This window comes from Pundamilia nyererei, unplaced genomic scaffold, assembly GCF_000239375.1.
Source record: "Pundamilia nyererei isolate P.nyererei 1_Seehausen unplaced genomic scaffold, PunNye1.0 scaffold00159, whole genome shotgun sequence".
In the NCBI taxonomy this organism is placed as follows: domain Eukaryota; kingdom Metazoa; phylum Chordata; class Actinopteri; order Cichliformes; family Cichlidae; genus Pundamilia; species Pundamilia nyererei.
Window position 1 is genome coordinate 1,108,133 of NW_005187560.1, and position 16,277 is coordinate 1,124,409.

At 43.8% G+C, this 16,277-nt stretch overlaps 1 protein-coding gene across 4 annotated transcripts in view; it reads right to left on the reverse strand.

Moving 5' to 3' along the window:
- The window catches only part of LOC102216069 (growth factor receptor-bound protein 10-like), a 49,765-nt gene that overhangs the window by 12,033 nt on the left and 21,455 nt on the right, over positions 1–16,277 (reverse strand). For 2 of the 4 annotated variants that reach the window (XM_005745495.1, XM_005745494.1), the window contains 5 exons: positions 4,923–5,079; positions 2,527–2,642; positions 1,414–1,488; positions 553–690; positions 288–398 (listed from right to left, as the gene is read on the reverse strand). In XM_005745495.1, the coding sequence (XP_005745552.1) occupies positions 288–398; positions 553–690; positions 1,414–1,488; positions 2,527–2,642; positions 4,923–5,079 (597 nt within the window). Of the gene's footprint in view, positions 1–287; positions 399–552; positions 691–1,413; positions 1,489–2,526; positions 2,643–4,922; positions 5,080–5,249; positions 6,147–6,408; positions 6,528–16,277 lie in introns of those variants that run through there. The other 2 variants (XM_013913926.1, XM_013913927.1) reach the window with 2 other exon arrangements.

Consider the following 16,277-nt stretch of genomic DNA (forward strand, 5'->3'; position numbering starts at 1 on the left):
TAACAAACTATTCGAGAACTCTTAGCTTCAGTGTTGCTGAGTCAAGTTCTACTTCCATGTTATTTAGCAAAAATTAGGATGAAATCATGGCTAAATAGAGCACATATCTGTTTATGGATGCAGCTTTCTGACCACCCAAACGCTGTCACCTCTGGCTCCACAAAAATAACAACCAGGCGGCCAAAATCCTAAAAATCAGAAGCCTCAAAACATGATTTCACAAACCAGTGGGTGATGTCACTGTGGCTGCATCTTTATTTACAGTCTGTGGTTTGTCTGTGTGTTACCTTGATGCAGAACTGGTAGTCTGTGGGGGCGTTGTGAAGTTTTCGGCCCGTGATGACGGTGAAGACGTTACTGTCCTCCAGGTCTGACAGTACCTGCAGGTGCCGGGGCTCCTGTGGGGGTTGTGAGGGTGGCGATATATGATTTAAGCTAATGCACAACAAGCGCAAACACACACACACAAATTGTGCGATTAGGCAGCTGACAAGCCCTAGATCTAGTTTACTTCACACCACTTCCACAATCAATGAAGCAATACTTTCTCACCTTGGATGTTCCTTTAGTGGAGTAATAAAGGCCGGAGCGGCGCAGGAACATGTAGAGCTTTTTCCAGGACTTGCGTCCAGGCTCTTTCACATGCAGATAGCCCTGAATCTCTGGACAGCTGCTTGAGTTCAGAAAGTTCTGGAAAACGAACGCACAACAACATCTATCGTTAATACTGCTGCAGGGCAAGGATATTATAATTAACCAAAACTAAATATGGTTTGTTAACTAAAATAAAATATAAATAAATAAAATTAACTGAAATAATTTGGTGGAACTTGGAAAACAAACTAAAATAAATATCCTTAGTTTGAGTGTTTGTTAGTTGGGTAAAAAGTTGTATTACAGCTTGCCTGATGAGGCATTAGTGGACGTGTTTGCTGAAAGTCTGGATGAGTCTCTATGAGTCAACCGCGTTCAACACGTTCTGTGTTTTTATTGCAATAACTGTGATTTTCCCCAAATCTGACCTGTGACCTTAAAACTCAAACTGAAGCTAAGAGAAAACAAAACTAAACAAACATTTTCAAATATTAAAAACTAAACTGAATTAAAAAGAACAAGCCAAAATAAAATAAAAATAACTATAATAGCACTGCTGCAGGGGAAGTGAATGCAGCACTGTTTGGGTATCTGCTTTTAAAATAGATCATAATGAAAATCTGAATTAAAAATGAATATCGCAGTGAAATAATGAGGCAGCTTATTTTAAATTTCTAAAAATCGGGAAGCAAATTGAGCGCAGCACCATAATCTGTCTGTGCATGCGCATGCATATTTTTGGATGAACAGATGGTAACGCTCTTGAGATATCAGGGCTCGTATAATTCATAGTATTGCTTCACTGAGTCATCAACTCACCTGTAAGAGCTGTGACGGAGGAATTGAGCCATCAGACTCCTGACAAAAAGCCACCATCTGCTCCGGAAAAAAGTTCTGCATGGAAAAGACACGCGGAGATCGCCAGTGAGCGAGAGACAAAGAGACAAAGAAAGAGAGAGAGGCACTACAGACCACTTAGGATAGTGCTTCTCTATCCAGAATGTGTGTGTGTGTGTGTGTGTGTGTGTGTGTGTGTGTGTGTGTGTGTGTGTGTGTGTGTGTATGGGATGTGTGAGTGTTCAATCAACACAAGGACTAAGAGCCAAAGTGGTGCGGAGACAGAGAGAGAGGGCTCTCCAGCCCTCGGAGTAGATGCAGTATGATCTCACCCGCTGATGTAATCCCCTTTAACCAGCAGCGCTACTCTTAGCGTGATTGACAAGCCGTGGCCAGCACTCCTGTGTTTTACTGTGCTCATTACCACAGAGCTGAGGTCACCTGCTGGCTCTGACACACACCTAAATCACCCACAGCAATAATGTCACCGTATACCCGGCCAGCACACAACAGTAACAGCCCCACGCTGCGTCCACATCGCCAGAAAAGATGCCACGCAGGCCGCTCGGCGCCGAGTCGCTGGCTGCCAGAAGTAGGGACGTGTACGTCTTTAAAAAACGACGATCAGCTTTGTATTTTGAGATTTTAGCACCTGTCTGAGTTTTAACTGAAACCGTTAGCTTCTTCCAGGAGGAAGAATGAAACGGGAAACGCAGAGAGTGTAGCTAAAATACTTTAGCATTGCCATTTACCCGTCATGTAATGAGGGCTTAAAACCCCAGCTGTGACTCTTTGTCTTATACTAATTGACGATTCCTGAACAGAAAAATGACTAAAAGGTGATTTAAAAACCCCGAAAACACAACAATCCTCTAATTTTTGGCTAAAACGATTAAACACAGAGGTGCTGGCTGCTAGCAACAAATTTGTTGCTGCATTTCAAAAACATCAAAAGATGAAAAACCTTTTGAACCCCAATTTCTCTCCCCCTCTCTCACTCTTTGTGTGTGTGTGTGCTGCTGTGTCTACGTGGCTCTGTGGGGGATGCGTGCTAAACCGAGGCAGTCACAGAAAGGTCACTTTAGGGAGACTCACCAGGGGGTTCCTGAAGAATTCATATTTGGCATAATTCTTCCTGAAGAGGAATTTACTGTCACCGCTCATGGAGGCTTGAACCTGAACCACCAGCTCGTGGTCCTCCACACATCTCTCTGAATGAGGGCACAGACACAGGCAATGTTAAAAAAAAGAAATTGCCCTCTGGGGACGGCGTCGAACAGAAACCGTCCGGTTTTAAATCTGCGAGCGCGGCTTTTAGGGCTCATTTGTATACTAAAAAGATTTTCATGTCAAAAACACTGTTCATTGTTCTTATTTAGATTCATTTTAGGGATTCATCCACAGCATAACAAGCAGCTCTTTTGCATACATTTCCACTTTTTTTCCTCCCTCCTGTGTTGACAGCATATTTAGAAGTGTCCTTGTCACTAAAGGACTTACTGTGAGCTGTAACTGCATCCCCTAGCAGGCTGAACAAAACAGCTTTTGAGGCGCTGAACCTGAATGTAATTCCAGTGCCATACACTGGAACTGTCGAGCATATTTTTATTTTAAAGTGTCTCGCAGAGTAACAGAGTATTAATAAGCTGTTCACATATATGAATAAATACAAGAACCTTTTGTTTGCTTGCTGCCAATCAGAAGAATGCTGGCTTGTTTCAGATAGAGGATGAACAAAGATAATAATAAGGATTATTTAGAACTGTGATTCATGGAAAGCTGCTATGCCAGAGTCCATGAATTAAAAACATGCAGAGATCCATATAAGATGTCTCCAGCAGAAATTTAGCCACATTAACCCCCACATCAGCATTGTGTACAATGACGCAGCAAGAAATAAATACTTTTGATTTTAAAAAAAACATCGCCTGTTACTAAGAGACGGGCGAGGAACTAAGAGGTTAAATAAGGAGGGGCTGTGAAGAGGAAGAAGCGCTGTGAGGCAGAGGAGGGAGGAGGTGAAGGTGGTGGTGTTGGAGGAGGAGGGGGGGGGTTTGCAGGAAGATGATGTCATTTATTTAGGCTGATTGCTGAGAGCAGCAAAGCCATAAGCAAAGTACAAACCACAGACAAACACACAACCACACATTACAGGCTCACATAGACCTAACCTGCTCACTGTGCACCACGGAGGCCCAGTTACTTTCTTTGTGTGTGTGCTTGCTGTGTGTGCGTGTCCTCGTCTATCTTAAGTTGAGGGCACATGATCTCAGAGTGATGCAGGTAAGAATTTGATAGTGGTGGGATGTTCCAGTTAGACGTGGACATGCAGGCAGGGTTCTCCTGTTTCACTGAGGCACAAACACACATTTCTAAACTGAAGCTGTACTCACTTCTTTTTTCTTGCTTAGCTCTGGCTGTAGTTAAGGGGTGGAAATGTCTGGACTCTGCGCGCGTCCGCTCGTGCACGCCCTCGTTGGCTACAAGCGGGGGAATTTCCTGTGGACAGTCAGGAAAGGGCCGATTGGCTAGAAAGGCTAGGGGCTCGTCCAATAGAGACCGGCGATTGGTTCCTCGCAGCTCTGGTATGACGCTTCAGTCCCAGGCCTCTCCGCCCTCCACCCCCACCTTCTGTCTGTCTCTCTCTTTCTTTCTCCCTTCATCTCTCCTTCCCTTCTTCCCTCTCCTCTCCTCACCTCACATTCCATCGCTCCGGTGCACTTTTTTTCCCCCCCAGAAACGCAGATCAAGCAGGAAAGCACAAAGCAATCCTTTGACTCTAAAAATACGACTCGAGAGGAGGAAAGCCTCATTGAGGACAAAGGCAGACCCAGAGAAGAAGAAGAAAAAAAAAATAAAGCTTCAAAAAGGGACACACGGCAAAAGTGAAGAAACGAAGCACGAGTCCTATGTTTTCCTTTTTTTTCCCGCCCCCTCTACCTCTTTTTTCTCACTCCCCCCACCCTCTCTCTGAGCAAACTATTTGGGAGGGAAAAGCATGTGAGTAGAACATGGAAAATGCTTAATCCTACAAGCACCACACCTCCCTCTCAAGTGGTAAAGCCATGCAAACACTGGTGCTGTGATCAAGTGAATACACAGGGCACACACACCTGCAGAAAAGCACACGCAAGGCAAATATGCAGAGATTTAGCAGGAAGCGTTTATTCTCTTATTAGAAGCTACAAGAAAAAAATTCATTTTTTCATGGATCGCATTATGTGCTTTTTTCTTTTAATCTACAGGAAAGTAAAATCAAAGCTCCCAGTTTTTTTTTGAAAATGTTATAATGTAACAGATTTGTAACAATCTGACGACCTCACTGAAACTTCTAATGGTGTTTAATCACCTTTTCATCACTGCATAAACACAATACAAGAACCAAAGTAGCTTTAATTCCTTTTCTTGCACAAAAGAAAGGAGGAAAAAAAAGGCGAGGATCGAGCATCGCTGTCCGCACTGGGATCCACACAGAACACTGAGATTCTTACCAATGCCGAGGATGGGGTGGTGCTCCACCAGCGACCAGGCGCTGTCGTCCAGGCAGTGGCTCTTGTAGACCAGCAGCTGGCACACATCTCGAGCCGTCATGTCGGCCGGGATCTCCACGACTTTGCCGGCCCCATCCTCGCTCCACACCTTCACTATCTGAAAGCACATACACACACATAAGAGGGATGGTGAGGATATGTGTACATGACAGCAGCAAAGGTCATGTTTTCAAAAACAGGTACGAGGCATGAAGTTGCTGTCAGGAGCATTTGCAGAGAGAGGAAAAACAAAAGCTGAGACTACAACAGATGACCAGCTGCAGTTACCTCCATAACCAGGTGCTCTGGTTGGTCCCGTTCACAATATTCTGTCACTCGAACACAAGAAGGTCTTAAAATAAGAAGAAGGATGACGTCCAGGAAAGGCTGGCTGGTCCCTGAGTGTTTAGTTCAGCCCTTTTTGTCCGCAGCAAACGGACGTCAGCGAAACGGACGTTTCCCCTCACATACGAGAATATCTGCACTTGGAAAAGCTTAAAAATCTGCCCCCCCCACCCCGACATTTGAACTTTGATGGCGAAACCGTGTGGTGGATTTATACGTGTTGTATATTGTCATTAAAAATGTCACCGCTGGGAGCAGCAAGCGGGCAGAGTTCAAAGTACCTCCCAGTGTTGCGCCATTTTGAACCATTTCAGCCAAAGTGCCCAGACCGACATTTAAGCCGGGTGTATTTTTTTTTTGGCTTCTTCAAGTGTGTTGCTGCACAGACAACCACAGGCCAGCTGCTTCACACCACTCTACGAGCAGATTCACACACACATAGGGACAGATTGCCCTCACAAATATGAGCAAACCACAGAGGCAAAATTATCTTCTAAATCTCAGAAATGGTAGGTGGCTCTTGTGTGTGTTCTCACACGCCCACGTCCCAACATCCTCTGGTCACAGCCGGGGATTCGGCTGCCCTGCACTTCACAGACGGCCAACCAGGGAGCAACTGTTGAAAATTACATGAAACAAGAGAAAAACCTAGTGATGGGCGAAGGGTTGGAAGGTGGTGGGCGGCTGGCGGGCGGCTGGGGGGTTCACGGAAAATTAATTCAGACCAAGGCCCCCGTAGAGCGGGAATACGTAAAAACGCCAAGTAAACGGCAGCCGCGGTGGTCTGGAAACAACACAGAGCGTCAGGAGCAACAGCATGCAGACATGGAGAAAAACTCCCAGCGCAACCAGAAACAACGTCACGGCACTCTTTGCCCCTGCAGAGCCCGAAGACCGCCTCCTCTCTTCCCAGATGCCACAAAGGAGGGGGGACAAAAACTGCATTTATGACGCATTAGTTTGTTTGAGAAAAGTTTTAAACACACTGACCTGAGGGGGGGAATGCAAACTGGCAACCAGACACGCACACACAAAACTGATGACAGAGACCCATAAAAGAAACAAACACACACACCCACACACACATGCAGAAGTCTCTTACCTCCACAGCCTGTAAGAGGCAACAGTCTGGAGAGCAGGATGGCATTTTCACACTGAGACGCTCTCCAGTGACACACAGGGACAGAGAGAGAGCGAGAGCGAGAGAGAGAGAGAGGGGAGGGGAAGGGAAACAGGAGGCGAGAGGAGAGGAAGTCAGGAAGAGAGAGAGAGAGAGGGAGGGACGGATTGGCAAGGAGAGCGCTAGAGAGGAAAGAGGAAAGAAGGGGGAGGAAGTGACAGAGGAAGGACGAGAGAGGAAGAGAGAGAGAGACAGCCCCCGACTTCTCCAGTCTTCTCGTGCTGGGCAGCATAAAGACTGAGCTGCAAGGAGTGGTCTGAACAGTAGCTCCTCTCCTCCTCCTCCTCCTCTTCCACCACTCCCCTCCCTCCGTTCGTCTCCTCACACAGGATTAACCCAGTGTGGGATTTTTAAAACGGTGAGCTGCTACCTGTCACGTACGCTACCACTCTTATCTTCAGGGTTGCTTTTCAATCCTCTCCTCCAAACCCGACTTCCCAAAAACAAAACACTGTCAGCTCCTTTTACTGATGGCGCCGCACCAGAAGTAGCAGTCCCTCTCCCTGAAACACACCCACACCTCCTCACATGCACGAGGACAGAAAGAACAAGCTCAAACTACTAAGCCAATCACTGAGCAAACACACACACACTGACATTTTCTTTGAGCTGCCTAATGGTTTCAATTTCTAACCCCTCCCTCCCGCTTGTCCTCCCTCCTCTTCCTCTCCTCCTCCTCAGCTGTATGTGAAATACTGTGAGACGGTGTTAGGACCAGAGCAACATGTGTAACGCACAATGACGGCTTCAAGGGTCGCTGAGAAGGCAGCAGGAAGTCTTAAAAGGCAAAAAAAAGGAAGAAAAGTTGGGGTGATTCGATCTGAAGCTGCACGGATCACGTGCCGGCTGGGCAAACAGTCTTTGGGGTGGGAATGGAGGGGAGGGCTAGAAATGGAGGGATGGATAGATGGATGGATAGGCGGGTAGGTTGGTCAGCAAATCTGGAGGAAAAAGGAACATGCCGATAACATGTGTGTGTGTGGGGGGGGGGGATAGAAAGAGAAAAGAGCGAGAGCTATGGAGGAATGTCAGTAATGCAATACTGAGTCATAATCAGGCTCATGTGTAGAGCACAGGCCAGCCCAGCTGGCCCCTAATACAGTGTGCACGCCAACTATGAGGTGCATGCGCTCCAGCACACACACGGGTACAAAGGGGGAAGACAGAATGTAAACTATGAAGACGAGCTCCAGGAGATTTTTTTCCTACACGTTACTGCTCGACGTTTGCTCCAGCCTCATGCTGCAGTTTGGCACTCAGAGTTTACGTTGATTACAGATATTAGAGAATCCCAAATATGATGAGAAAAAAGATTGGAAGAGATAATGAGCTCACTTTTGGAGTCTTCAATTTGTGTTTTTCGACTTTTTTTAGTCGATGTTTTTACTGCCAGGGTCCTTGGAAAGTTTAAAATCCCTTTACCTAGTTTCATGTTTCCATCATGAAACTTAGCTCACCTTGCCGCCCCCCCCCCCTCCACTTCCCTCTCATCTCTCTCCAGGCTGAGGCTGAGGTTACACGCCTGCTGCTGCTTATAGCAACACATAAAGAGGGCCGTGAGCAACAATATACCGGACTGGAAGGTCATGGACAGACATCCGCGTGCACACACACTGCACACATCGGGTCAGAGGTCAAACAAAATAACTTACACCAGGGTCAAACCCACTTGACCAGGAAGTTTATGGGACCTTAAACCACAAGCTAAAAGTGACACACACACACACACACACACACACACACACACACACACACACACACACACACACACACACACTTTGAGTTTACTGTGTAAATCCATGCCAGTGCCACTGTGAGAAGATCCACAGGGAGCCTAGTTGAAACTTCTTAACATGTTTTTTTCCATCTTGTAAAAACTTTAAGTGGCACAACTGATAAACTCTGGAAGGCTTTACTGTTTCTTGGCTGTTGTGAGAAATGGAAAATTGCATACATACTGTATATAAATGTGATTCTTGTTGCTCATCAACCATGAAATGTTCAGAATATAGATTCATTCTCCTGTTTTCTGGCACGCAGGACATTTAGTGTATCCAGCAGTACAATCCATATAAACAGACAAAAGCTGCAAATGCTCACCAGCAGGCAGACTTTCCTAAATATTTTAAATAACATTTACAAATGAAAAATGATGCACGCGGCACTTTTAAAAAGAACCCCCAACCATCCAGTTCCCAAGCATGTTGTTTGGGACAAACTGCTGTGCTGACAGCAACGCCCGGACACTGGCGGAGCTCCACCACCACCCCATTCTTGTCCTTGACGTTTCAAATCTTGCTAGATGTAGTCCAATGGCTGACAGGTGTAGGGTCTTTGACTACGGAGCCAAGCTGCTGTAATATAGATACAATGCAATGTAGTGTCTTGGTATCATCAACAGGCTGGTTTTTTAGGGTTTTTTTAAAACTGTGTGCTGATAAGAAGCCAGGTGGCCCCTCTCCTCCGTAACCCAGATGATGCAAGGCCTATAAATTAACATAAAGAAGTCCAAATTTTGGATTGGTCAGACCATAGGACAGTTTTTCACTTTGGTTCAGTGCATTCTTAAGGAGACATTTGGACCATGGAAGGCAGCAGTGTTTCTGGAGTTTTATTCAAAGTTTTTGGTGAGGGGGTTTGGTTTGAAATACAACAAATACCTACAATTTTCCATTTTCCTTAACTTTAACTGAATACTCTCGGAATTTTACTTATTACAAATGTTTTATAAGCACATGTTTATCTTTAAAATAAATAAATAAATAACTTTATTACTCCACCTGAATTGTTCCACCGGGAGTTTATTTCAGCATCACACATTTTCCAGTCTCCTAAACATTTTTAATGGGTTGTTATCATCCAATGCAAAATGAAAAATCTCACTGACGCACTTGAGAAATGTCTGTATGGACATCTGTTTCTTCCATCTTAACAACTGTTCATCTAGGCCCCTTCAAACTCTACAGGTTTATTGCTACCCCTCTCTGAGCCTGGTTCCATCGGAGGTTTCTTCCTGTTAAAAGGGAGTTTTTCCTTCCCACTGTCGCCAAGTGCTTGCTGAAAGTTCTTCATCTGATTGTTTAGGTCCTCTCTGCATTATTGTAGTTTCTGTACCACACAATCTGAAGAGCCTTAAGGTGAATGTTGTTGTGATTTGGTGCTATATAAATAAAACTGAATTTAATTGAATATTTTCAAACACTGAAAATGTATTACCAGCAGAAACCAACACCTCCACTGATAGCTGACTATGCAGCCACAGTCAGCTAACACACCCATCACTAATGCCAATTTTTGAATGCTGGCTGCTGGTGACTCCCACCCTGCTCTGTTACAGCGTCATCTGCCTTTCATGTCTGAGTGGTCGGGTTTCAGGCCAGACAGAGCTGATTAGCTCTGCAGACAGGCCAAACTCAATTTTACCTCACTGGAGAGCCATCGCAGAACTTCGTCTTGTGGCTCGTTTCCCTGCGACCCACCACGGACAGGGCACACCGTCTGTCCCACACACACTTGCACGCGCACAAACATATATCAGCCAAAAGTTTGATGGATATCTACTGTTCAGTTCGAGGAACTTATCGGGTTTAAAGATCGCTCATGTGGGCACGGTGAAATCAATCCAGTAAGACAGAACATACAACAAGTTTCTAGCTCCACCACACAGGAAAATATTTTTTTTAAAAAGAGTTAAAAGAGCACATTATGTTTCCATGCAAATGTCCACATCCCTTCCACACATCTTCTTTCATCTAGTTTGTCTGAGCTCACCATTCTCCAGTTCCACGGCAAAATCAATACCTGCTGCATAGTTTGGTTATGTAGAGGATACAGTCTCACTGATCTTTTTTGATTAAAAAAAAGTCCAAAGAATGTGGGTAAACTCCCTCTTCAGGAATTTGGATTGAGCACATGTTAATATCAGAGCAGCAATCAGATGCCGACAAAGAATTTCTGTCTTCCAAACTGGGAGAAAAGGACCTGAAACAAGCACTGATCTGTACAGCACCCCCAAATGGTCAGAGCAGGAGGATGCAGCTGAGGATGCAGCTGTGGATACAGCTGTTGCTCTGCTTTACGATGAAATCTGCGGAGGCTTTGCTGTGACTGCTTTTTCAGCAGAGAACATGCAAAAAGTTCCTGCACCAGAACACCAAGGTCATTTCAGGGAAATATCTCCACAATATTACAACACTAGCAACTACATTTTGAATCCCTTAGAAGACTTTTCATTGTTTCCGTTCATTATTATGATTTCAATGGGAAAACTGAATCTACAGTCTATTATGACAGAAATGACCCATGTAATCCTCAGAAATTACATTCAAGCTTGAGTGAGTATGTGTGTCAGAGTCCTGTAAATCATCATGACACACACGCACGCGCGCACACACACACACACACACACACACACACACACGCACACACGCACGCACGCACGCACACACAACTGTACTGAATCCTATTCAGGTGAGTAACTAAATTAAAATTGATCACAAAGCACGATGATTTATGCGAGACTATGCAGCGGCCTCGTGACTATGCAACGAGGAGCTTGTGCATCCTGTCATTACAGGCTGACTTGGGTGAGCAAGCTTTCACTGCCATCTTTACATGCACAGAGACACACACACATGCACCTTATCTGATTGCAGTGGGTCAGCAGACCATTGCGTGCAGAAGTACATCAGCTGACCACAGACAAAGAGGGAGGTAGGAGTACTAAATAGAGACTGAATGACTCAGGGCTTTAGTCTTAAATTAGTTTTTAATAACACAGCTACAGATCACCACATGAATCTGCTTTTAACGCTTATGTATAAGAATAACGACTGCATACAGAACCGCTATTAAATAGCTGCTCACAACAATATTTTGCATTATTTATTTAACAAATGTTTTCAAAACTTGTGTGTACCAGTGAATACTTACATGTTGTACTCACAGTCCTGTGAAAAATGATTCAGCAGGTTTTAGAACCACCTTTAGCCACAAGTGATTGTTTTTTATATGACCTCTTATCTTTATCTTCACATTGCTGTGGAGGAATTTTGGTCCACGCTTCTTTACAGATTTGCTTTAGTTCATTGATGTTTGCAGACATTTGCTCAAGGACAACGCCACAGTAGGATGGGACTCAAGAACCAGTTCTTGGGTTAGCCTGAACTGGTTCCCAGTAGTTCAATTCCTTGGAGTTGCTAGGGGAATTGTTAGTCTGCTTGCCTATCGATCCCACTAATCAGTTCTACTTGCCCTCACGCTACAATCAGCTGATTTCAGTTCGTACATCTGAGGTGACAGCGGCGCAGTCTACAGCGTTATGGAGAGTGATGGTAAAGAGCGAAGTGCATCCAGGACAGACACAAACGCATTATGTTGCTAACACAACTTCAGCTTTTTTGCTAACGCTAAGCTAGCCAAGAACCAAGAGTGACGTTAACACGCCGAGTCAACGCCGACCCCGGCCCAGCAGCCACAGCCTGAGCAGTCAGGCTGCAGCCTCTGTTTCTACCTGTTCAAAGTGAAATCACTGTGGAGATCACTTTGAAGTCTTTTTGTGTTGTTGGCTTTGTGTTCATATGTAATACTAAGAGAAAGACCACGTGTGTTCTCATTAGAATAGGGATTTGTGTTGGTGTGTAGGACTCTAGCCTCAGGTTGAAACTGTTAAATGGTAGTTTGGTAGTTCTAAGACATTGTGTTTCAGCTATTTTACAAAGTAACATGAAAGTAATGTAACAAGTATTATAGAAAGTAATGTAATGCATTACTTCTAAGAAAAGTGTTCGGGGTAATAATTACTTTTTTTGAGTAACGACCGCAAAATGATCACAACGAAGAGGGGAAATACCTCCAACATGCACAAAGATTTGACCACAATGCAATCAATAAATCTGCATGAATGTAATGTCTTTGATATGCTGTTTATCAATGGTGGTGACTCTCAAAGCCAATGAGAACCCAGTGAGAATCAATAAGGAATCAATAAGTGATATCAGTAACAGAATCTGAATCCTTAAATTCTTGTTTAATGTTTCAATTAAGGACTCGCCAAAACTAGCCATTACAGTGTGTTTAATTTGCTATGCCCCAATAAGTAACTCTTATTTTAGGATGGTCTAATCTTAAATGACTAAATGAAGCCAATGCAGAGATACAAAGCCATCAGATTTCACCCTCTGAGAAGTTGTTTTGATTTCTGAGTCTGGACCGAAGTGGTGGCAACACTGCTGAAAAATCATCCCTAGAGTCCTGCCGCTGGCACAGCTAAAGACCGTAGACCGCAGCCAAGTATGATTCCTCTTTGTACATAATCAGCTTTAACCTTTGAAATATTTTGCAAGCATCAAACATTTCAATAATGAAACCATGTGCTGAACAACAAACCATGAGAAAAAGGGGTTTTTCACATCCTTTTTTTTAATTAAAACCCTCTTTTCTCTTAAATCTTTCCAGAAGAGGTCAGAGGTCAAGGTCACTGAAAAGGGTTCGGTGTCTTGCTCACTAACTACTTCAAAAGAATGGAGGTTAGCCAACACATGGGGCTTCGGTGCTTTGGTTGAGGCTGAGAGATTGGTCTCTATAACTACCAGGGCTCCCTGCTGTCACTGATGTTCGTAATGCTCTCTCTGGCCACAAATAAAAGCACAAGTTGCATTGCAGCCATGGTCGCGGTGCCAAAGCAAACTCATTTGCCCAGCAATGACAGACAAAACCTGACCAAATCCTTGTGAAAGCCAGGGGAACATGACTGAACTCTATGGTGTAATACTGCAACAACATGCGTGGGAAATGGCCATTATCCAGTCCACTATTGAGCAGAATCAGACCACTGAAAGAAAGATTCACAAATCTGATGGAGATGCAGCATCGTGTTAGTTTTTTATATTTACAGCCTGCTTATGATTCTACGAGGACACTGCTCTACTGGCTCACAATGTGAGCAGCATATCGCTTTGAGAAAAACCGAAGCTCAGTGAAGAATGTCCAGATTCCAACTCTACAGCTGGAGGGAGCGAGATCCTCCGATAAACCTTTGCCAATGCAAATACAATGCAAGTATGTCTGCAGACCAACGCACGCATGTGTGACGGTCCCATCTGCATTGTTGTGTAAGTCATACTCAGCACTCCTCAGGCTTAAATATATTCACCTGATCTGCACACATCAATGCACATATTTGCTCCAGCGCCAGTAAAATTTAAACTCGCTAACTTTCTGTTAGCTTAGATACAGTGAAAGCCTGAAAGGCCATGCTGTAGACAGTCTAACCCTAAATTTGCTGAATTTAAGGAATTTGATCAGTGGACGTTTTACTTAATTTGATTTAGAAAGAGCTCATTTTAGAGCATTAGAATCTATTAAAGTGTACAATGTTTCAAAAGGCATGCCCCAAAGCAGCCCAATCAATAGGAGGCTGGTTTAGGAAGATCTTACACAGTCACCAAATTAGTAAATAAGCAGGCCACAGACATGCCTGCAGCTCTGTGAGAGTGTACTCAGGAACAGCAGTGCTTGGAGCTAAATGCTAACATCAGCCTTGCCCTCTCTACTGTGCTCAGCAACAAAGCTAACACAGACATTTAGAAAAATAAGGATTAACGCATTCACCAGTTTGTTTATCGGCATTATGTATGAAGCACGCTGGTTACAAGTTACAGCAAGTTACATGACTTTTGCAGGTATTTAGTAATGAGCCAAAGTCATATTTGTCTGTACTTAATCAAGTACTGACAAATTTAAACTAAACTGCTCAAATGATTACTTAAGCCCTAGTTAAGTTTACACAAAGATTATTATTAATTATATGTTCTAGAAGGTCAACACCCAAAACAAAAAAGGATCTACAGGCTTCACCAAAAGCCGCTAGAACTTGTTAGTCAGTTTCAAATAAGATTTTGGAATCCTGACTAGTCCTCATGTGTTTACCTACATGCTAGACGCACAACTGAGGTTCAGCAAAATGTAGAGTTTATGGTGTCAGATGACACACGCAAGCTATGACACAGATATTAGAACTATATTAAAATTATTATTTTTTCTTTAACAACTGATTAATTATTTTGAAGAATCATGAATAAAAATAAGTATTTTTCCCCCATTTTTATATTCATCACATTTGTAATCTCTTTTTCTCTAAGCCAGGTAGCATGGAGGTGAGCAAACGAGCCACGTGTGGCTGTGGAGTTGCTTGACTGAGACCCGTGACTGGACTTGATATAATATCAGTTTTCCTGCATTTCTCTTTCAGGGATTTCAATTTTGTCCATAAAACTTTAGCACTTTGATGATTGGTTGATTAGGACCTCAGTCGATTATGGTTTGGAGACTAACCTGGTAATATGCAGTAATTAGAAAAAAATGTGTATTTCCTGACCAGCTGGTGTGTGGTTGCTGGTTATTAGTCACACCCAAAACTTCCTTGTGATTAATTTGTTTGCTAGCAGAAGGACGGTTTCTGTGTAGGACACCTCTCTGTAACCAGTTTCACACTGACAACAGCCAGCAAACACCCATTCAGGCAGGTCTCTAAGCCTGCATGAATGGGGCTTTAGCAGTTTAGCAAGGAATAGTCCTTCGATGGCGCCAGTTTCCAAAAAGTATTTACAACAAGCGTTAAGAGTGGAGTTAAACCAAATAGCTGGTTGGGAGGATTGAACATGTTGTCAGAAGGCTGCTGCTGTAAACCTTTTGAAAACTGAACTATATCTATTGCTTAGACTCCTACGATTGAAAACATGATTAAAATTGCTTAAAAAAATAATTCTGGACTTTTTTGCAAGCACCAGCTATGAGACCCCAAACCAAAGAGGTAAAAGCCAAAGTCAAGAAGTTGGCTGGCTAAACTCCATGGCCATCCAGCCGCCTGACACAGCCATCCCAGTTATTTATTAATGAATCATTGCTGACAATCAGTGGAGATGTTTCGTTACATGGGTGGTGTCCAGTTCCCATGATCCCCATCACCCTCAGCCACACATTTATCAGTCTCACAGCCACCTCCTCTCCTCCTTTGGACAAAATGCTTTTGCTGACTATGATAAACATGGTGGAATGTTAGAGGTGATTTTTCCACGTGCTTTTTACTCCTTCCACAAGCTCTATCGCCTAAACAGAAATACTACCGCCATCCTGTTTTTGTGCATTTAAACACTGTTAAAGAATGTCCTGCCTGCTCTAAAGTGGTCACGAGCAATGAAAAATGACACAAGGACGAATGAAAATGGTGCCAAGCCTCAGCCATTATCTGTATGAATAACTGGACAGAAAACACAAGTTAAAGCCGCGTGAGATAAGAGAAAAATAGAAACGTAACTGCTACTGGCTGGTTATTTGGCTCGCTGAACGAAAAAGAACTGCGGACGAAATGAAGATGATCTGGGAAAGAGAAATGAAGCAATGTTTAGTCAGCTCTCACAGACTCGACCGCGCACACAAAAGATCCTTTGTACAAACTGCAAACTTGCTCTCTGACTCCAGACCTTGTGAGTTGATGTCAACGAAATGCAAAAATAATGCTTTGGCTTATCACATGTCTCTGTGCGTGTGTGAACTGAATAATGCCACCTGTGTGTGTATAACTGCGTTAACAACACACAAAAAAAGTGTGCGTGTGTATGTAAAGAAAGCGAGCGAGTGAATAAGCATCTAAAATAACTTTTATTGTTCAGGGTGGGCATCCTGAAAACATCTTTGAGGAGGATGGAACATTCCTGGGACAGGAGGCTCAGCAGGGGGAAGGAAGGGCAAGGCTGTGACACACACACACACACACACACACACACACACAC